Source organism: Geotrypetes seraphini, chromosome 14 (assembly GCF_902459505.1).
Source record: "Geotrypetes seraphini chromosome 14, aGeoSer1.1, whole genome shotgun sequence".
Classification (NCBI taxonomy): Eukaryota; Metazoa; Chordata; class Amphibia; order Gymnophiona; family Dermophiidae; genus Geotrypetes; species Geotrypetes seraphini.
In genome coordinates, this window is record NC_047097.1 from 44,016,351 (window position 1) to 44,039,177 (window position 22,827).

Consider the following 22,827-nt stretch of genomic DNA (forward strand, 5'->3'; position numbering starts at 1 on the left):
GGGGGGAGGGGCATCCGATCGGACAGGCCGCGGCCCGCTATACTTATAGCGGCAGAGAGATTCCTTGCCGCGATAAGTGTAGCGGGCCGTGTCTAATCTAACCCGATTCTCTAACCCGCGTCTGTAACATGGACGCCGGTTACAGAATCGGGGTTTAGTTTAGGCCGATTCTGAATAGGACGCCTCTCCCGGGCGTCCTATACAGAATCAGGGCCTCGCCTTCAATATAGGCGGCCTGCCTGGGGGAGCATTTTGTTTTTTTTAAAAACGTGCATCCCGATTGGCTGATTAGACAGCTGTTGGACGCCTACAGCTGCCTAAAATCGGGACGCACTTTTAGAGAATCTGGGCCTAAATGTATGTAAGCCATGAGTAAGAGCACAAATATAATATTTATAAGATTATTAATTTCCATGATTCCCTATATGTGATACTTTCAAGTAAAATGCCTAATTAGCAAGAAATATTAGGGAATACAAGAATACCAGGTTTAGAACATAAGGAAATAATTTATGAAGGGAAAATTAATTTTCCCATTTTACCTTTACTTAAAAGTAGAATCTGAAATACTGGCTGTTAAACAAGCATATTTCGGCTCCAGAGAAGCGGAGGTATTTAGATGGGTGCTGTACATAATCATGAACTAACCCTAAGATATGACCAATTAATGTTACATGTTGTTAATCATACAGCAATATACTTTAGATAGTAATGTTTCTTCAGCCTTACCGTGGACTATTTGTGAGATTCGTGTTTTGTCTTTTATTGATTTTTGTATTATTTAATAAATCCACGCCCTTAGATAGAACATGGTGGAATTTTTGATATAAAACAATGTTCTGATTTCTCATGTGAAGGGTTGCTTACGTTATTTGATGTAAGGAACTCTACAATAATGTGTCCTTTCACTGTGATGCCTTTGCTACTATGGGCAACAAACAGATGAACAGAACAAAACATACGTGTTACCATTCAACCTCAAGGTTAAATATTACATAAAAATGTATGTGTTGCTAGCAGTACGGTTAATTGCTGCTATTCAAGCTCCCTTTTCAGTATGTTTATATCAAATGTCTTTTGCCGAGGTAATCTATAAAGAAAGCCATGAGCAATTCTAAATAAAGCAAAACAGCAATGTAACCTTACTTTGCTACGGAAATACTAACTTGCATTCTGTGGCAGATCATATTGACTAGAGGCAGTACTATGGCACAAAAGGTGTTTCTTCATTTCTTACTCTATAATTTTGTTTAGCTATCCTTATGTTACCTATTGTTTATATAAACGATTGTGTATACAAATGGACACCCTCTCCCTTTATTAGGAGGACTTTTTATGGGAGCAGACTTAAGGATCCAAGGGTGGAATGTTATGCCCAGGGGGTAAATGGACTCAGTATAATACGTGACAAGTCTGCTTATCTGACCTCTTTGTCCTGAGTGTTATCTTGACCACACCAAAAGGGATAGTAAAGACAGATGGCCTCTGTAACACCTTTTTGATAGCATCAAAGAGACAGTGCAACATCTATCCTGACTTCCTTTGTCTACGTGTTGCTCAAATGACATCAGTAAAGACAGATGGGACTCCTGGGTTACATCAAAAGGAAAGGGAAACAGAATAAGTATCTGCTATCTTGACCTCTTTTGACCTGGGTGTCATCAAAACAGATAACAAAAGACCACCAGCTGTCTTACTAAGAGGCCAGTAACATCAAAAGGACTGAGAAACCAAACAAGTATCTGCTATCTTGACCTCTTTGACCTGAATGTTGTCCAAACAACTTCAAAGGGACCGACCAGGGTGTGCCTGAATCAAAGGACGCTGTTTACTGCAGGACCAGCTGTTTATGCTTTTGAACTCAGCAGCTTATAAGGACGGAATTCTGCTCCTGAAATCAGAATACATGACGTTTGAAGAGAGAAGCCACGACGTCTAAAAGGGACAGTCTCCCGTATTTCTTCCCACCTATCAATTACTGCAGGGGTTCCCAATTGTGAAGGAGGTCGATGCCTGGAATTACGGTGAAGTTATTTACTTGCCTCTAACCTGAGAATCCATGACGTTTGGAGGGAGAATCCACGTCTCAAGGGACAGTCCTTTGGTCCACCCATCTATCTATTGCAGGGATTCCCAATGGTGAAGATGGTCATTATATGGGGTCAAGGTGATGCTATTTTATATTTAATTCTTATATTTGTATAATAAAGTGTTATTGTTTATGCTTTATATTGTCTGTGTGCTTTTCTGAGTGTCACTGATCATCCCACTTGGCAGAAATAAGTGGCGGAACAAGTGCATATGATTTTTGTTACCGACATGCATCACATTGCACTTATCCATGCTGAACCTCATTTGCCATTTCGCGGCACATTCCTCAAATGTATTTATATCTCGTTGTAGGTCTTTGCAATCCTTCTGTGTCCTCACTAGGATTGGTTGCCCCCTTTTTCTATCTTTTTCTCTGTCTTACTTGTAATACAAGAAATTTTTACATTCATCTGTACTTCCTCTTTGAGATACAATGGTGATTTACAGGGGGAGTGTGGGCTCAAATCCATACTGCTCCTTGTGAATGAATGAATGAATGAATGAAAGTGGTTGAAGTAGCATTCCAGTATGACTGAGAGTAAACTGTATCCTGTCACTAAAATCATCTGTAGTACCTGAAGATTGGAGGGTGACCAATGTTACACCAATTTTTAAAAAGGGCTCCAGGGGAGATCTGGGAAATTATAGACCGGTAAGCCTGACTTCAGTGCTGGGCAAAATAATAGAAACAATTATAAAAAATAAAATTGTGGAACACTTAGACAAACATGATTTAATGAGACAGAGTCAGCATGGGTTCAGCCGACAGAGATCTTGCCTCAAAAATATGCTTGACTTCTTTGAAGGTGTAAATAAACATGTGGATAAAGGTAAGCCGGTTGATATTGTGTATCTAGATTTTCAGAAAGCTTTTGATAAAGTTCCTCAAGAGAGGCTTATGAGAAAATTAAAGTGTCATGGGATAGGTGGCAAAGTTCAGTTGTGGATTAGGAATTGGTTATTGGATAGAAAACAGAGGGTAGGGTTAAATGGTCATTTTTCTCAATGGAGGAGAATAAACAGTGGAGTGCCGCAGGGATCTGTACTAGGACCAGTGCTATTTAACTTATTTATAAATTATCTGGAAACTGGAACGACGAGTGAGGTGATTAAATTTGCAGATGACACTAAACTGTTCAAACTTGTTAAAATGCATGCAGATTGTGAAAAATTGCAGGCGGACCTTAGGAAATTGAAAGACTGGGCATCCAAATGGAAGATGAAATTTTATGTGGACAAATGCAAAGTGATGCACATTGGGAAGAATAACCTAAATCACAGTTACTAGATGCTAGGGTTTACCTTGGGGATTAGTGCCCAAGAAAAGGATTTGGGTGTCATTGTAGACAATACGATGAAACCTTCTGCCCAATCTGCAGCGGTGGCCAAAAAAGCAAACAGGATGCTAGGAATTATTAAAAATGGGATGGTTAACAAAACTACGAATGTTATAATGCCCTTGGTGCGACCTCATCTGGAGTATTGTGTTCATTTCTGGCCTTCTTATCTCAAGACAGATACAGTGGCACTACAAAAGGTTCAAAGAAGAGCAACCAAGATGATAAAGGGAATGGAACTCCTCTCATATGAGGAAAGACTAAACTTGTTAGGGCTCTTCAGCTTGGAAAAGAGATGGCTAAGGGGAGATATGATTGAAGTCTACAAAATCCTGAGTGGAATAGAATGGGTACAAGTGGAACGATTTTTCACTCTGTCAAAAATTACAAAGACTAAGGGACAATTGATGAAGTTACAGGGAAATACATTTAAAACCAATAGGAGGAAAATTTTTTTCACTCAGACAATAATTAAGCTCTGGAACGCATTGCCAGAGGTTGTATTAAGAGCGGAGAGTGTAGCTGGTTTTAATAAAGGTTTGGACAAGTTCCTGGAGGAAAAGTCCATAGTCTGTCACTAAGACATGGGGGAAGCCTCTGCTTGCCCTGGATCTGTAGCATGGAATGGTGCTACTCGGGGTTCTAGAATCTTGTTTACTCTGAGATAATAGAATGTTGCTACTCCTTGGGTTTTGGCCAGGTACTAGTGACCTGGATTGGCCACCGTGAGAACGGGCTACTGGGCTTGATGGACCATTGATCTGACCCGGTAAGGCTATTCTTATGTTTGTTTATTTCTCACCCGCCCTTATCCTGAGCAAGTTACATATTAACATACAAAATAAAAGATTTACATTTATCATACAAAACACGTCAGAGACACACTATAACAAATTACATACTTACATATCAAATCAAATTACATATAACATACACGTCGCATCAACGACGAATTTCAATTTAAGCCCAAAAAACATACATCAAAATATAAAATTCCATAAGTCATACAAGATGCCTCAATAACAGACATCAATAAACCAAATAAAACAATTTACCCTGGTTTAGGGTTATTAGACATCCAGGAAAACCCTGACATGTCTTTTCAGAGGACTGTCTGGATGCCCAGAAGTGATTCTCACATACATTTTGACTACAACCCTTAAATACTCTGTTTGTCTGAGTTTCATTGCTCAATGTTTGCAGCACAAGTCATATTTTTTAGTATGATTATGCTACATTAGGACCCCTGACGAAGGCACAGATAGCTAAACACGTACTGTGTTGGGTCCAATAGCAACATATGACATACAAACAGAAGCTTGTATCTGCATGAGCAATTGGAATCATATGAACTTCTGACACATTTTATGTTTTTGCTTCTATATTTGGAATTTTAATATAAATAAATTTTTATTGCCTCATGACTCCTGTAACATCAAGAAACTTTTTGTTCCATCTTTTTTATTTTTGAATTCACTGAAAAGTAAAAGTAATATTCAAAACACACAGGAGGCCCAGCCACACATACTTTCTATTACTGGGCTCTATCTCCACCTCAGATATTATTCACTCACCTTTTTCCCCTACATTGATTTACTCCTGAGCAGAGAAGGGATTGCAAGCAGCCTCCTTTGTGGTCACATATCTCCCATTATCTTTTATGGAAGGAAAACTACTACTAACCTTTTGCTCTCATTCTTTGGGAAACATAGGAATCAAGCCATGCAACCCTCCCAAACAGGTTGGCCATAGTCATTGCAGGGACAATGAATGAGCAAAACAACAGGCTGTAGCTGAGGTTTGCTCAGTGAAATAGCAGAGGAATATGGGACCCAGCTGCTAGGACTGGCTCCAGCTATGAAGGACACATAAACATGCACTTATGTAACTAGACTTCAATACTACAGAAACACCATACAAACAACATGCATAAAAAATTACGGTTTATAAAAACATTTCCTTTTAGCATTCAAATGTTAAAATATAATTCTTATGACATCTTAAATAGTAATTCAGCATAATACAACAAATGACCTATGAAATCTAGATTTTAGTTTTGTCAATACCTTAATCACACTACAACACAAAGGAATTTCTATTAGGAGTGGGAATTGTATCAGATAAATGAACAACAAGAAAGAAACTAGATTACTATTAACTATAGCTGAAATATGTTTCCTGTATCTATAACATAATTCCATCTATTGATTTGTTTACAGTTTTATAACAAACAGGATTGGGATACCAAGTTGCATATTAAGGGATTAAAGCTTTCTTCCCAATGATAAACTCCAAAGTTCATTCTACTGTATTGAATCTCTTCACATATGAGCCATTCCTTTCTTCATTTGATGAATCTGCTTCTGTAACAAGTCTTTATCTAGCTTCATTTTGGTTTCAAGAACTTGTCTGAGTGATCCAATGCTTTCATGGATAGCAGCAAACCCTGTTAGAGATTTAAATGATCATGTGTATCATTCAGAAATATATACAAGACAGCCTATACAATAAACTCCACTCTATGCAATAACAGAATTCATGTGCTGTACAGCACAAGAATGGAAAACAGAGTAGCTAGGAAAGTATGATCCTGAGGTTAATTTACCATCAGTTAAGAAGCAATGCACATGAGAAGGTAACTGAAGCTTTAATACAAAATCACAACATTAACTGTCTGAAGCAGTTATTCTAAACTTAAGGGGCCTCTTTACTAAATTACGTTAAGCAGCTGACATTGATTTTACCGTCTGGTAGACATTAGCATAGACCAGCATCAATATCTAATGTGCTATTAAACCTGCCAGCACAGTAAAAGAGAAATTCTATGCTACAGTTCAACCTGGTAATGGATGTGATTGAGGTAGTGCAGCGGAGTGGCCTGCTGTGACAGCTAGTGTACCACACAAAAGCTGTCTTGACTGCTGAGAGTATGGCAGTTTTGTTAAAGTAAGCACAAGTAAAACAAACAAACAAAAAAATCACTTGAAGTCCCTAGACTGTCCCACAGTGCTGGTAGCCCCAAATTGTGAGGCTTGCATGACCCTGGGCTGGTGGAAGTTTGGGCTAGAGGACCTGCTCTAATGTTTTGGTTTTTTTTTTTATTTTTTTGTCCAGGGCTATGATGGAGACAGCAGCCAGCAACACAAGCTCTACCGACAAGCAAGAGCTCTGCTGACATATCTTACAGCTAATTGGAGCTTAAGATGCCTGACTTTGAGAGTTTGCCACTGGTGCTGGCAAAGATTGGAATGTGTATGAATAGTGCTATGGATCATATAGGTCCTGTAGGAGGGGGCAGATGCTGACGACTCTCAGATCTACATCTCCATCTTATTAATATGTTGAAGAGCACGGGTCAAAGCACCAAATCCTGTGTCACTGCACTCGTGACGCTTTTCCAGTCCGAGTATTGTCCATTTACCCCCACTCTCTGTTTCCTATCCGCCAACCAGTTTTTAATCCATGTGAGTATTTCCCCCCTCGATTCACAATTTTCCGAAGTAGTCATTCATGCGGGACCTTGTGAAACGCATTCTGAAAATCCAGATAAAGAATGTCGACCGGGTAACCCTTGTCTATCTGCCTGTTTACTCCCTCGAAGTGCAGCAAATTTTTCAAGCAAGATCTTCCTTTGCTGAAGCCCTGCTGACTGGTCCTCAACAGATTGTGTCTGTCTAGGTGATCAATGATGCGGTCCTTTATCAGCGTCTCTACCATCTTTCTCAGTACCGAGGTCAGACTCACCAGTCTGTAGTTTCCCGGTTCTCCCCTCGAACTTTTCTTGAAGATCAGTTTAACATTTCCAGTCTTCTAGAATCCTTCCTGATTTGATTAACAGATTGGCTATTAGTTGGAGCAGTTCAGCTATAGCCCCTTTCAGTTCCTTGATTATTATCTGTATTTTAAAAAAACAGTGTACCGCTTACCATTCTTTCTCACAGATCTGACTTAGAGGGCAGATGGTGTTTGGCTCATGTTGTGTTGTAGTCATCAGAATTTATACTTCTTAATGTCTATGGTCCAGTACTGAATTTTTTTAGAGACTTACATGGTTTGCATGTGGAGGACCTGTCCAAGACATAATCTAGAGTCTGATTAATATCTCCTCCAATAATGATGGAATGATTAGAAAACTCAAGTAAGGTCAAAAACTAACCGTCCCTCCTTGTCCTCTAGAATCTCACAATCTCTAAATGTGGTATGCAAACTGAACCCCACTTCGAATGTATAAATCATAATTGAGATCAGACTCCACCTGTTGGCACTGCAATGTAGATGTGGGTAACTGTGACAAGATCAAACTGTTCTGGATTCAAATTTGGTCCATTGTTCACTGTTCGGCTGATATCATTTTTGATATAATAATATTTGCTCACAGCATCCTTGTTTTATTAATCCTGCTTGCCCACTAAAACTGATAGATTTCTTAGCTACAACATCATCCTATTTGCATATTACATGTGCTAAAAAACTGGAATTCTGCACCACATGTTTTGGTGGAATTCTGTATGCCTTTATGTAAAATATGAACAGGCTGTTCAGACTAGGAGTAACAGTCTCCCTTCACACGCAACATTATCGCCTTGGGTGTATCTTGATTGTTATGTCATGGAAAACCTCACTTCTTCTTCTTGACTTTTCTTCTTTCTATTGATTATGTTTAGTTATTATTATTCTTCCCTCTCTTCTCTTTTGCCACTTTATTTTGGATTTTACTTCATACATGATATATTGTATAGCTGATTATACTGATGTTATCTGCTCTAGTTTGGAGAGATTTTTCTGTATATGCATGATATTTGTTCTTATTTTCTGATGTTGATACTTTGAAAAATGTTGTAAAATTTCACTTCAAAATCTAATAAAAATTATAAAAAAAAAAAGGATGATGTTGTAGCTAGGCTACAGCAGGAAATTCAGGTGTTTGTTGAGATTTATGATGGAATGATGGAATGATGTGATAAATAAATAAATAAATAATGAAAATTTAGCGCTAATAATATATATATTGTTGTTAACAAATTTAATTGTGCACACAATTTGGGCACATGCCCAAATTTACATGTGTATTTTTGAGTGCTATATATATAGCACTCAAAAATGCACATGTTCTATGCTAAGCTAAAATGTATTTAAGAACATAAGCATTGCCATACAGGGACAGACCGGAGAGATATAAATACATATATATATATATATATATATATATATATATATATATATATATAGCACTCAAAAATGCATAATTAAATTTGTTAACAAGCCACTTAGCGCTAATAATTGGGTGCGAACAATCAGTTATTGGCAATAATTGGATTTTATGCATACATCTATTCTGTAAAGGTGTATGTGTAAATTTTCTGTGGATCTAAAAAGGGGTGTAGCCATGGGAGGGGGGTATTGCGGGTTCAGGGGTAGTTCTAGGATTTGTGCACAGTATTCTAGATTTCAGGGGATCTGCACCTAATTTATGAGCGTGGATTTACATCAGAGTTCAGTTGGTGTAAATTCTTATACCCAAAACTGTGGATCCTGGTATTATTTGCTATTCTTGGAGCACCGTTTATAGAATAGTGCTTATTGTGTGTATTATTATGGCGCATATTTTTGAGTATCAAAGAATTGAGTCCTTAGCCTTCAATCCTTAACCTGCAAGTTAGCTAACTTGATTTATTGTATAAGGATGATCTGCTGTGATTTGATTAAAATCTCTTTTGCTTTAATAAATAATATAAAATCCAGAGATCCTTATTTTTGTAATAATTCATTCATTTTTAGCTTCAAATGCATGACAGAAAACCTAAGGAGTCAAATCTTATATACCCGGAACTGGTTAGAACAAGAGCGCATTGAAAAGGAACTGTCACAAAAAATTGAGGAACTGTCATTGTCCATTAACTGTGTAGGTTTCTCTATTAAAGAATACGTGGTTTTGGTGTATCTACAAAAAAATTATCTAAAGGGATCTTTTGCACTTAGATAAATTTGGAAAATATTTAGGGGCCTATGTAATAAAGCAAACAAGTAATATGTAGTAGAAGAGTGGTTAGAACACCCTGAAGTTGTGAGTTCCATTCCTACTGCCGCTCCTTGTGACTCTGGGCAAGTCACTTAACACTTCATTGCCCCAGGTACAAAATAAGTACCTGCCTAAAATATGTAAACCATTTTGATTATGTAAACCACAGAGAAAAAGTGGTATATTTTATTTATTTTCATTTGAAATATTTTTTATCTGCCTAAAAACCTAGGCAGCTTACAATAAAACATTCATAATCACTTTAAACAAAATGTAAGCAGTATATAAATTTTTTAAATAAATAACATTAAAACTAATAAGACATCACCCATATGCTATAATAATAGTGCAGACAACTCTCTAAGTTCATAGATCTTCTGTTCAAAAGAATACCTGGACCAAAAAAATAAGTTTTTAATAATTTCCTACACTTCAAAACATTGCCACATAAACATAAATTCCTAACCATAGCATACCACAAAACTGGACCTGCCACTGAAAAGGAAAACTTTGCTGTATCAACATAATGTCCATCCTATCCATGTTAATCAGAAGCTTTGTGCCACAATATTTGCAGAGCTCAAAAACAATGAGCTATGTTGCATGTCAAACTCATGCAAAAAGAACAAGCTTTTGCTAAGATCTGTAAACTGCTATTGCAGGAAAGTTAACTACACCTTAAGAGGTACAAATGTCTTTTCCCATGAGCATCGGGATGCTAACATACAAATTGAGGCTGTCACAGAAGATTTTAAGGACATGACCAAGTTTAAAAATAAATAAAAGCTCTCCATCCATTGTATAAAGATCACTGGTAGAATGGTGGAATAGTGATAAGGAGATCGCAATCAAATCATAAGGTTATTGTAATTTCCTTGGTACCACTGGGTACTACAAATAATTTGTAGCAACTACAGTGGACTTGCGTATTCTGTTCCCCCTCCTGGGTTACCGCTGTTTTTCTGTGTTTGGAAGAGTGATACGAGACATGCTCCCTAACTCCACCTGATGATTAAAAGTGTAAAAAATGACCCTCCTTGCATACTGCCCCTCTTCCAAAAAGGAAAGGCACACCCCAGCAATTTCCTTGATGCTTCCCCTACACCTACTGGGACATCTAGGGCTCTAGTGGGAGCAAGAGAGATACCATCTTGAAACATAGTGCTGCCAGGGCACTTCTTGGGAGGAAGAGAAATTTTCTATACTTTTAATCATGGAATGGGGAACCAGGGAGGAATAGCATGCCTCTAACAACTATCTAAGTACATAGAGAATGACAAAGTGACAAATTTGTCCCCATCCCCTTGGGATCTATCTTCATCCCCATCTCAAGCCTGCGAGTTATGTCCCTGTCCCTGCAAAGCTCTAGCATCATCTATACATGCCTCGAACACTTTAAAATCATAAGTGTTTGAGGCTTGTGCAGATAGGGACAGAGAACGTACATCAAAAGGCCTTGGATAGGAATTTGCCATCTCACATTGCTGTGGTCAGAAATGATTAATGCTTTCAGTCACAGTAATGTTATAAAAATTATCCCAGTATTTACTAAACTGGAGTACTTGGATACCACAGTAATTTTCCTGCAGTAAAATGGCATGGTAATGTGCCATTTGGCTGCATCTTAGCAATAGGCCCCTTAATATTTACTCAGTCTATTTGTCAATTATTTTCTTTTGCATTATTTGATCTTCCAATTATTTCAAACTAGTAAGAGGTAAATGAAAAACTATTCTTTTTTGACTAAGCTAGGAGAGCATTTAATGTGTTTCTGTTGACACTTTATGCTATTGATTAAGTCAAATTAACTTGGAAAATATACAGTCTGATATTCAGCTGCTGTGGTCAGCATTTTTAAAAGCTCTGGTTCTGGCAGTTACATAAAATTTGGATATTGAGCACTGGTATACGGATTGCAGCTAGTATCTGGATAGAACAGTGATATATATTCGAACTGCTGTCTGGTTAAGGTAGAAAAAGTGTTCTCCTAACTTTATCCAGATACTTGTCTGGTTTGCAGTCTGGCTATTGCTTCTAACTGGATAACTGTGCACCACCATAGAACTATTCAAACAATGCCAAGGCAGTCTAAGAATATTTAGCAACACCATCTGGTTAGCTGCAGCTCCACAGTCATGGAGTCACGGCCACAAAGAGATTGATAAACACTGATTTCCCTCATTTTCTCCAGGAAAGTACTGAACATATTTACTATTGAAAATGTGTCAAAATTAACACTGGCATGCTGTGTGAGGTTACCATCTTTTGGGGAAAGTTGTAGCCAAGCTGGTGAGATGACTTTTATGCATTACTTGGTGCTATCTGAGCCCCTGATGCAGCCCTTACATTGGGTGAAATATAGTTGCTGTTGGGCTTGTTTTGTTGTATTTTTACCTATCGCACATGACCTTTTACAAAGTTGCAGTGCATGCTAAATGCCAAAATGCCCATTGTGTTCCTATGTGCGGCTTGGCATTTAGTGTGCAGTGCAGCTTTGTAAAAGCACGCCACAGAGAATAAAGTTTTGAAGAAAGCATTCCCTGAGTCTGATCTGCTTTCTGCCACCTAAAATAATTTAAGGCATCATCCAGACTGGGCTGGGCTACATAAAGTAGTTAATTGATAGTACTGAAAACTTGCTGGGGAAAAAATAGCAGTTGGTTCTGCATTTCAATTTTCAGACGTGATCAGTATACCCCAAGTGTAATGCTTAAAATTCCTGAACAGACCAAAAGATTTGGTGTGAAATATGAAATTGAAAGAAATTTCACTTCCTGATTCTCAGGAATAGAATGAACTTAGAATAGAATGAACAATTACTAAGAAAATAATCAATTATTTCCACTAAACTTAGAAAATCAATGAAAGGGCTGTAGCAGAAAAATTCCACCAGATGTCAGTACGACTTGGTAAAATAGAAGACATACAAAAAACGAATATGGAATCCCTCCGAATGAGACGTGTTGTGGATAAATTAAATTCTCGTACTACCAAGATTGAACTGCTAATGAATGAAGAATTAAAGGAAATTAAGGCGGAGCTTAATTCTGGTAGGTTGAAATTGTCAAGACTTTTAAGCTTGTGAATACCAAGAAAACAGAACCTGGTTCGAAATGCATTAAAATCAAGAACAGTATTGAGCAGCATGCTGCCTATGTAATTCTATATGGAAAAACCAACTTATGCATTTAAGTAAATTTGACAAATATGTATTCATAACTTTATATGGCTAACTTGACTGTATAAAGATATACATTGTATTTCAGCATTTGATTTAAACGCATATTTGGAGAGAAGGTGAATTTTGCTACTTTCAGCATAACTTTAGATGTTTCCCTTAAAATGTTCCTGACCACTCTTATTTTTATCTGTATAAATTTTGGCCACCTCTGTATTGCTACACTCAAAAATGCATAATTAAATTTGTTAACAAGCCACTTAGCGCTAATAATTGGGTGTGAACAATCAGTTATTGGCAATAATTGGATTTTACGCATACATCTATTCTGTAAAGGTGTATGTGTAAATTTTCTGTGTTGATCATGTAGCCATGGGAGGGGGGTATTGCGGGTTCAGGGGCAGTTCTAGGATTTGTGCACAGTATTCTAGATTTCAGGGGATCTATGAGCGTGGATTTACATCAGAGTTCAGTTGGTGTAAATTCTTATACCCAAAACTGTGGATCCTGGTATTATTTGCTATTCTTGGAGCACCGTTTATAGAATAGTGCTTATTGTGTGTATTATTATGGCGCATATTTTTGAGTATCAAAGAATTGAGTCCTTAGCCTTCAATCCTTAACCTGCAAGTTAGCTAACTTGATTTATTGTATAAGGATGATCTGCTGTGATTTGATTAAAATCTCTTTTGCTTTAATAAATAATATAAAATCCAGAGATCCTTATTTTTGTAATAATTCATTCATTTTTAGCTTCAAATGCATGACAGAAAACCTAAGGAGTCAAATCTTATATACCCGGAACTGGTTAGAACAAGAGCGCATTGAAAAGGAACTGTCACAAAAAATTGAGGAACTGTCATTGTCCATTAACTGTGTAGGTTTCTCTATTAAAGAATACGTGGTTTTAGTGTATCTACAAAAAAATTATCTAAAGGGATCTTTTGCACTTAGATAAATTTGGAAAATATTTAGGGGCCTATGTAATAAAGCAAACAAGTAATATGTAGTAGAAGAGTGGTTAGAACACCCTGAGGTTGTGAGTTCCATTCCTACTGCCGCTCCTTGTGACTCTGGGCAAGTCACTTAACACTTCATTGCCCCAGGTACAAAATAAGTACCTGCCTAAAATATGTAAACCATTTTGATTATGTAAACCACAGAGAAAAAGTGGTATATTTTATTTATTTTCATTTGAAATATTTTTTATCTGCCTAAAAACCTAGGCAGCTTACAATAAAACATTCATAATCACTTTTAACAAAATGTAAGCAGTATATAAATTTTTTAAATAAATAACATTAAAACTAATAAGACATCATTTACATCACCCATATGATATAATAATAGTGCAGACAACTCTCTAAGTTCATAGATCTTCTGTTCAAAAGAATACCTGGACCAAAAAAATAAGTTTTTAATAATTTCCTACACTTCAAAACATTGCCACATAAACATAAATTCCTAACCATAGCATAACACAAAACTGGACCTGCCACTGAAAAGGATTCCCTTCCCAGCATTAGGGTCCGTCAGAGTCAAGCTGTATGTGGGAGTTAAAGGGCCATAAGATATGCAGAGACTAAAAAAGTGAAAATTTTTGCAACTGCTCAAACTATGCTTCTAGCCTAGGGGTTAGAGCAGCTGACTGGGACCCCGATGGGCTGTGTTCAAGACCGGGGAAAGCACACTTTTCTCCCCAAAACTTATGTTTTACATCACGCATCCTCCCTTTTATTCCCTTCCCAGCATTAGGGTCTGTCAGAGTCAAGCTCTATGTGGGAGTTAAAGGGCCATAAGATATGCAGAGACTAAAAGAGTGAAATTTTTTGCAACTGCTCAAGCTAGGCTTCTAGCCTAGGGGTTAGAGCAGCTGACTGGGACCCCGATGGGCTGTGTTCAAGACCGGGGAAAGCACACTTTTCTCCCCAAAACTTATGTTTTACATCACGGATCCTCCCTTTTATACCCTTCCCAGCATTAGCGTCCGTCAGAGTCAAACTGTAATGGAGGTCCGTGGGAGTTAAAGGGCCATAAGATATGCAGAGACTAAAAGAGTGAAATTTTTTGCAACTGCTCAAGCTATGCTTCTAGCCTAGGGGTTAGAGCAACTGACTGGGACCCCGATGGGCTGTGTTCAAGACCGGGGAAAGCACACTTTTCTCCCCAATACTTATGTTTTACATCACGGATCCTCCCTTTTATTCCCTTCCCAGCATTAGGGTCCGTCAGAGTCAAACTGTAATGGAGGTCCGTGGGAGTTAAAGGGCCATAAGATATGCAGAGACTAAAAGAGTGAAATTTTTTGCAACTGTTCAAGCTAGGCTTCTAGCCTAGGGGTTAGAGCAGCTGACTGGGACCCCGATGGGCTGTGTTCAAGACCGGGGAAAGCACACTTTTCTCCCCAAAACTTATGTTTTACATCACGGATCCTCCCTTTTATACCCTTCTCAGCATTAGGGTCCGTCAGAGTCAAGCTGTATGTGGGAGTTAAAGGGCCATAAGATATGCAGAGACTAAAAGAGTGAAATTTTTTGCAACTGCTCAAGCTAGGCTTCTAGCCTAGGGGTTAGAGCAGCTGACTGGGACCCCGATGGGCTGTGTTCAAGACCGGAGAAAGCACACTTTTCTCCCCAAAACTTATGTTTTACATCACGGATCCTCCCTTTTATACCCTTCCCAGCATTAGGGTCCATCAGAGTCAAACTGTAATGGAGGTCCGTGGGAGTTAAAGGGCCATAAGATATGCAGAGACTAAAAGAGTGAAATTTTTTGCAACTGCTCAAGCTAGGCTTCTAGCCTAGGAGTTAGAGCAGCTGACTGGGACCCCGATGGGCTGTGTTCAAGACCGGGGAAAGCACACTTTTCTCCCCAAAACTTATGTTTTACATCATGGATCCTCCCTTTTATTCCCTTCCCAGCATTAGGGTCTGTCAGAGTCAAGCTCTATGTGGGAGTTAAAGGGCCATAAGATATGCAGAGACTAAAAGAGTGAAATTTTTTGCAACTGCTCAAGCTAGGCTTCTAGCCTAGGGGTTAGAGCAGGTGACTGGGACCCCGATGGGCTGTGTTCAAGACCGGGGAAAGCACACTTTTCTCCCCAAAACTTATGTTTTACATCACGGATCCTCCCTTTTATTCCCTTCCCAGCATTAGGGTCCATCAGAGTCAAACTGTAATGGAGGTCCGTGGGAGTTAAAGGGCCATAAGATATGCAGAGACTAAAAGAGTGAAATTTTTTGCAACTGCTCAAGCTAGGCTTCTAGCCTAGGAGTTAGAGCAGCTGACTGGGACCCCGATGGGCTGTGTTCAAGACCGGGGAAAGCACACTTTTCTCCCCAAAACTTATGTTTTACATCATGGATCCTCCCTTTTATTCCCTTCCCAGCATTAGGGTCTGTCAGAGTCAAGCTGTATGTGGGAGTTAAAGGGCCATAAGATATGCAGAGACTAAAAGAGTGAAATTTTTTGCAACTGCTCAAGCTAGGCTTCTAGCCTAGGGGTTAGAGCAGCTGACTGGGTCCCCGATGGGCTGTGTTCAAGACCGGGGAAAGCACACTTATCTCCCCAAAACTTATGTTGTACATCACGGATCCTCCCTTTTATTCCCTTCCCAGCATTAGGGTCTGTCAGAGTCAAGCTCTATGTGGGAGTTAAAGGGCCATAAGATATGCAGAGACTAAAAGAGTGAAATTTTTTGCAACTGCTCAAGCTAGGCTTCTAGCCTAGGGGTTAGAGCAGCTGACTGGGACCCCGATGGGCTGTGTTCAAGACCGGGGAAAGCACACTTTTCTCCCCAAAACTTATGTTTTACATCACGGATCCTCCCTTTTATACCCTTCCCAGCATTAGGGTCCGTCAGAGTCAAACTGTAATGGAGGTCCGTGGGAGTTAAAGGGCCATAAGATATGCAGAGACTAAAAGAGTGAAATTTTTTGCAACTGCTCAAGCTAGGCTTCTAGCCTAGGGGTTAGAGCAGCTGACTGGGACCCCGAAGGGCTGTGTTCAAGACCGGGAAAGCACACTTTTCTCCCCAATACTTATGTTTTACATCACGGATCCTCCCTTTTATTCCCTTCCCAGCATTAGGGTCCGTCAGAGTCAAACTGTAATGGAGGTCCGTGGGAGTTAAAGGGCCATAAGATATGCAGAGACTAAAAGAGTGAAATTTTTTGCAACTGCTCAAGCTAGGCTTCTAGCCTAGGGGTTAGAGCAGCTGACTGGGACCCCGATGGGCTGTGTTTAAGACCAGGGAAAGCAAACTTTTCTCCCCAAAACTTATGTTTTACATCACGGATCCTCCCTTTTATACCCTTCCCAGCATTAGGGTCAGTCAGAGTCAAACTGTAATGGAGGTCCGTGGGAGTTAAAGGGCAATAAGATATGCAGAGACTAAAAGAGTGAAATTTTTTGCAACTGCTTAAGCTATGCTTCTAGCCTAGGGGTTAGAGCAACTGACTGGGACCCCGATGGGCTGTGTTCAAGACCGGGGAAAGCACACTTATCTCCCCAAAACTTATGTTTTACATCACGGATCCTCCCTTTTATTCCCTTCCCAGCATTAGGGTCTGTCAGAGTCAAGCTCTATGTGGGAGTTAAAGGGCCATAAGATATGCAGAGACTAAAAGAATGAAATTTTTTGCAACTGCTCAAGCTAGGCTTCTAGCCTAGTGGTTAGAGCAACTGACTGGGACCCCGATGGGCTGTGTTCAAGACCGGGGAAAGCACACTTTTCTCCCCAATACTTATGTTTTACATCACGGATCCTCCCTTTTATTCCCTTCCCAGCATTAGGGTCCGTCAGAGTCAAACTGTAATGGAGGTCCGTGGGAGTTAAAGGGCCATAAGATATGCAGAGACTAAAAGAGTGAAATTTTTTGCAACTGTTCAAGCTAGGCTTCTAGTCTAGGGGTTAGAGCAGCTGACTGGGACCCCGATGGGCTGTGTTCAAGACCGGGGAAAGCACACTTTTCTCCCCAAAACTTATGTTTTACATCACGGATCCTCCCTTTTATACCCTTCTCAGCATTAGGGTCCGTCAGAGTCAAGCTGTATGTGGGAGTTAAAGGGCCATAAGATATGCAGAGACTAAAAGAGTGAAATTTTTTGCAACTGCTCAAGCTAGGCTTCTAGCCTAGGGGTTAGAGCAGCTGACTGGGACCCCGATGGGCTGTGTTCAAGACCGGGAAAGCACACTTTTCTCCCCAATACTTATGTTTTACATCACGGATCCTCCCTTTTATTCCCTTCCCAGCATTAGGGTCCGTCAGAGTCAAACTGTAATGCAGGTCCGTGGGAGTTAAAGGGCCATAAGATATGCAGAGACTAAAAGAGTGAAATTTTTTGCAACTGCTCAAGCTAGGCTTCTAGCCTAGGAGTTAGAGCAGCTGACTGGGACCCCGATGGGCTGTGTTCAAGACCGGGGAAAGCACACTTTTCTCCCCAAAACTTACGTTTTACATCACGGATCCTCCCTTTTATTCCCTTCCCAGCATTAGGGTCTGTCAGAGTCAAGCTCTATGTGGGAGTTAAAGGGCCATAAGATATGCAGAGACTAAAAGAGTGAAATTTTTTGCAACTGCTCAAGCTAGGCTTCTAGCCTAGGGGTTAGAGCAGGTGACTGGGACCCCGATGGGCTGTGTTCAAGACCGGGGAAAGCACACTTTTCTCCCCAAAACTTATGTTTTACATCACGGATCCTCCCTTTTATACCCTTCCCAGCATTAGCGTCCGTCAGAGTCAAACTGTAATGGAGGTCCGTGGGAGTTAAAGGGCCATAAGATATGCAGAGACTAAAAGAGTGAAATTTTTTGCAACTGCTCAATCTAGGCTTCTAGCCTAGGGGTTAGGGCAGCTGACTGGGACCCCGATGGGCTGTGTTCAAGACCGGGGAAAGCAAGCTTTTCTCCCCAAAACTTATGTTTTACATCACGGATCCTCCCTTTTATTCCCTTCCCAGCATTAGGGTCTGTCAGAGTCAAGCTGTATGTGGGAGTTAAAGGGCCATAAGATATGCAGAGACTAAAAGAGTGAAATTTTTTTGCAACTGATCAAACTAGGCTTCTAGCCTAGGGGTTAGAGCAGCTGACTGGGACCCCGATGGGCTGTGTTCAAGACCGGGGAAAGCACACTTTTCTCCCCAAAACTTCTGTTTTACATCACGGATCCTCCCTTTTATACCCTTCCCAGCATTAGGGTCAGTCAGAGTCAAACTGAAATGTAGGTCCGTGGGAGTTAAAGGGCCATAAGATATGCAGAAACTAAAAGAGTGAAATTTTTTGCAACTGCTCAAGCTAGGCTTCTAGCCTAGGGGTTAGAGCAGCTGACTGGGACCCCGATGGGCTGTGTTCAAGACCGGGGAAAGCACACTTTTCTCCCCAAAACTTATGTTTTACATCACGGATCCTCCCTTTTATTCCCTTCCCAGCATTAGGGTCCGTCAGAGTCAAACTGTAATAGAGGTCCGTGTGAGTTAAAGGGCCATAAGATATGCAGAGACTAAAAGAGTGAAATTTTTTGCAACTGCTCAAGCTAGGCTTCTAGCCTAGGGATTAGAGCAACTGACTGGGACCCCGATGGGCTGTGTTCAAGACCGGGGAAAGCACACTTATCTCCCCAAAACTTATGTTTTACATCACGGATCCTCCCTTTTATTCCCTTCCCAGCATTAGGGTCTGTCAGAGTCAAACTGTATGTGGGAGTTAAAGGGCCATAAGATATGCAGAGACTAAAAGAGTGAAATTTTTTGCAATTGCTCAAACTAGGCTTCTAGCCTAGGGGTTAGAGCAACTGACTGGGACCCCGATGGGCTTTGTTCAAGACTGGGGAAAGCACACTTTTCTCCCCAATACTTATGTTTTACATCACGGATCCTCCCTTTTATTCCCTTCCCAGCATTAGGGTCCGTCAGAGTCAAAATGTAATGGAGATCCGTGGGAGTTAAAGGGCCATAAGATATGCAGAGACTAAAAGAGTGAAATTTTTTGCAACTGCTCAAGCTATGCTTCTAGCCTAGGGGTTAGAGCAGCTGACTGGGACTCCGATGGGCTGTGTTCAAGACCGGGGAAAGCACACTTATCTCCCCAAAACTTATGTTTTACATCACGGATCCTCCCTTTTATACCCTTCCCAGCATTAGGGTCAGTCAGAGTCAAGCTGTATGTGGGATTTAAAGGGCCATAAGATATGCAGAGACTAAAAGAGTGAAATTTTTTGCAACTGCTCAAGCTTGGCTTCTAGCCTAGGGGTTAGAGCAGCTGACTGGGACCCCGATGGGCTGTGTTCAAGACCGGGGAAAGCACACTTTTCTCCCCAAAACTTATGTTTTACATCACGGATCCTCCCTTTTTTTCCCTTCCCAGCATTAGGGTCCGTCAGAGTCAAAATGTAATGGAGGTCCGTGGGAGTTAAAGGGCCATAAGATATGCAGAGACTAAAAGAGTGAAATTTTTTGCAACTGCTCAAGCTATGCTTCTAGCCTAGGGGTTAGAGCAGCTGACTGGGACCCCGATGGGCTGTGTTCAAGACCGGGGAAAGCACACTTATCTCCCCAAAACTTATGTTTTACATCACGGATCCTCCCTTTTATACCCTTCCCAGCATTAGGGTCTGTCAGAGTCAAGCTGTATGTGGGAGTTAAAGGGCCATAAGATATGCAGAGACTAAAAGAGTGAAATTTTTAGCAATTGCTCAAACTAGGCTTCTAGCCTAGGGGTTAGAGCAACTAACTGGGACCCCGATGGGCTGTGTTCAAGACCGGGGAAAGCACACTTTTCTCCCCAATACTTATGTTTTACATCACGGATCCTCCCTTTTATTCCCTTCCCAGCATTAGGGTCCGTCAGAGTCAAAATGTAATGGAGGTCCGTGGGAGTTAAAGGGCCATAAGATATGCAGAGACTAAAAGAGTGAAATTTTTTGCAACTGCTCAATCTAGGCTTCTAGCCTAGGGGTTAGAGCAGCTGACTGGGACCCCGATGGGCTGTGTTCAAGACCGGGGAAAGCACACTTATCTTCCCAAAACTTATGTTTTACATCACGGATCCTCCCTTTTATACCCTTCCCAGCATTAGGGTCAGTCAGAGTCAAGCTGTATGTGGGAGTTAAAGGGCCATAAGATATGCAGAGACTAAAAGAGTGAAATTTTTTGCAACTGCACAAGCTAGGCTTCTAGCCTAGGGGTTAGAGCAGCTAACTGGGACCCCGATGGGCTGTGTTCAAGACCAGGGAAAGCACACTTTTCTCCCCAAAACTTATGTTTTACATCACGGATCCTCCCTTTTATACCCTTCCCAGCATTAGGGTCCATCAGAGTCAAGCTCTATGTGGGAGTTAAAGGGCCATAAGATATGCAGAGACTAAAAGAGTGAAATTTTTTGCAACTGCTCAAGCTAGGCTTCTAGCCTAGGGGTTAGAGCAGGTGACTGGGACCCCGATGGGCTGTGTTCAAGACCGGGGAAAGCACACTTTTCTCCCCAAAACTTATGTTTTACATCACGGATCCTCCCTTTTATACCCTTCCCAGCATTAGCGTCCGTCAGAGTCAAACTGTAATGGAGGTCCGTGGGAGTTAAAGGGCCATAAGATATGCAGAGACTAAAAGAGTGAAATTTTTTGCAACTGCTCAATCTAGGCTTCTAGCCTAGGGGTTAGGGCAGCTGACTGGGACCCCGATGGGCTGTGTTCAAGACCGGGGAAAGCACGCTTTTCTCCCCAAAACTTATGTTTTACATCACGGATCCTCCCTTTTATTCCCTTCCCAGCATTAGGGTCCGTCAGAGTCAAGCTGTATGTGGGAGTTAAAGGGCCATAAGATATGCAGAGACTAAAAGAGTGAAATTTTTTGCAACTGCTCAAGCTAGGCTTCTAGCCTAGGGGTTAGAGCAGGTGACTGGGACCCCGATGGGCTGTGTTCAAGACCGGGGAAAGCACACTTTTTTCCCAAAACTTATGTTTTACATCACGGATCCTCCCTTTTATACCCTTCCCAGCATTAGGGTCAGTCAGAGTCAAACTGAAATATAGGTCCGTGGGAGTTAAAGGGCCATAAGATATGCAGAGACTAAAAGAGTGAAATTTTTTGCAACTGCTCAAGCTAGGCTTCTAGCCTAGGGGTTAGAGCAGCTGACTGGGACCCCGATGGGCTGTGTTCAAGACCGGGGAAAGCACACTTTTCTCCCCAAAACTTATGTTTTACATCACGGATCCTCCCTTTTATTCCCTTCCCAGCATTAGGGTCTGTCAGAGTCAAAATGTAATGGAGGTCCGTGGGAGTTAAAGGGCCATAAGATATGCAGAGACTAAAAGAGTGAAATTTTTTGCAACTGCTCAAGCTATGCTTCTAGCCTAGGGGTTAGAGCAGCTAACTGGGACCCCGATGGGCTGTGTTCAAGACCGGGGAAAGCACACTTATCTCCCCAAAACTTATGTTTTACATCACGGATCCTCCCTTTTATACCCTTCCCAGCATTAGGGTCAGTCAGAGTCAAACTGTATGTGGGAGTTAAAGGGCCATAAGATATGCAGAGACTAAAAGAGTGAAATTTTTTGCAATTGCTCAAACTAGGCTTCTAGCCTAGGGGTTAGAGCAACTGACTGGGACCCCGATGGGCTGTGTTCAAGACTGGGGAAAGCACACTTTTCTCCCCAATACTTATGTTTTACATCACGGATCCTCCCTTTTATTCCCTTCCCAGCATTAGGGTCCGTCAGAGTCAAAATGTAATGGAGGTCCGTGGGAGTTAAAGGGCCATAAGATATGCAGAGACTAAAAGAGTGAAATTTTTTGCAACTGCTCAAGCTATGCTTCTAGCCTAGGGGTTAGAGCAGCTGACTGGGACCCCGATGGGCTGTGTTCAAGACCGGGGAAAGCACACTTATCTCCCCAAAACTTATGTTTTACATCACGGATCCTCCCTTTTATACCCTTCCCAGCATTAGGGTCAGTCAGAGTCAAGCTGTATGTGGGATTTAAAGGGCCATAAGATATGCAGAGACTAAAAGAGTGAAATTTTTTGCAACTGCTCAAGCTTGGCTTCTAGCCTAGGGGTTAGAGCAGCTGACTGGGACCCCGATGGGCTGTGTTCAAGACCGGGGAAAGCACACTTTTCTCCCCAAAACTTATGTTTTACATCACGGATCCTCCCTTTTATACCCTTCCCAGCATTAGGGTCAGTCAGAGTCAAACTGTAATGGAGGTCCGT

General features: G+C 40.8%; 1 protein-coding gene across 1 annotated transcript in view; it reads right to left on the reverse strand.

Moving 5' to 3' along the window:
• Positions 1-5,354: 5,354 nt before the first annotated feature.
• The window catches only part of LOC117348030 (protein FAM81A-like), a 347,237-nt gene continuing 329,764 nt past the window's right edge, over positions 5,355-22,827 (reverse strand). Inside the window, exon 2 of the mRNA XM_033919627.1 lies at positions 5,355-5,874. Coding sequence (XP_033775518.1) covers positions 5,750-5,874 — 125 coding nt within the window. The 3' untranslated portion in view covers positions 5,355-5,749. The remainder of the gene's footprint in view (positions 5,875-22,827) is intronic.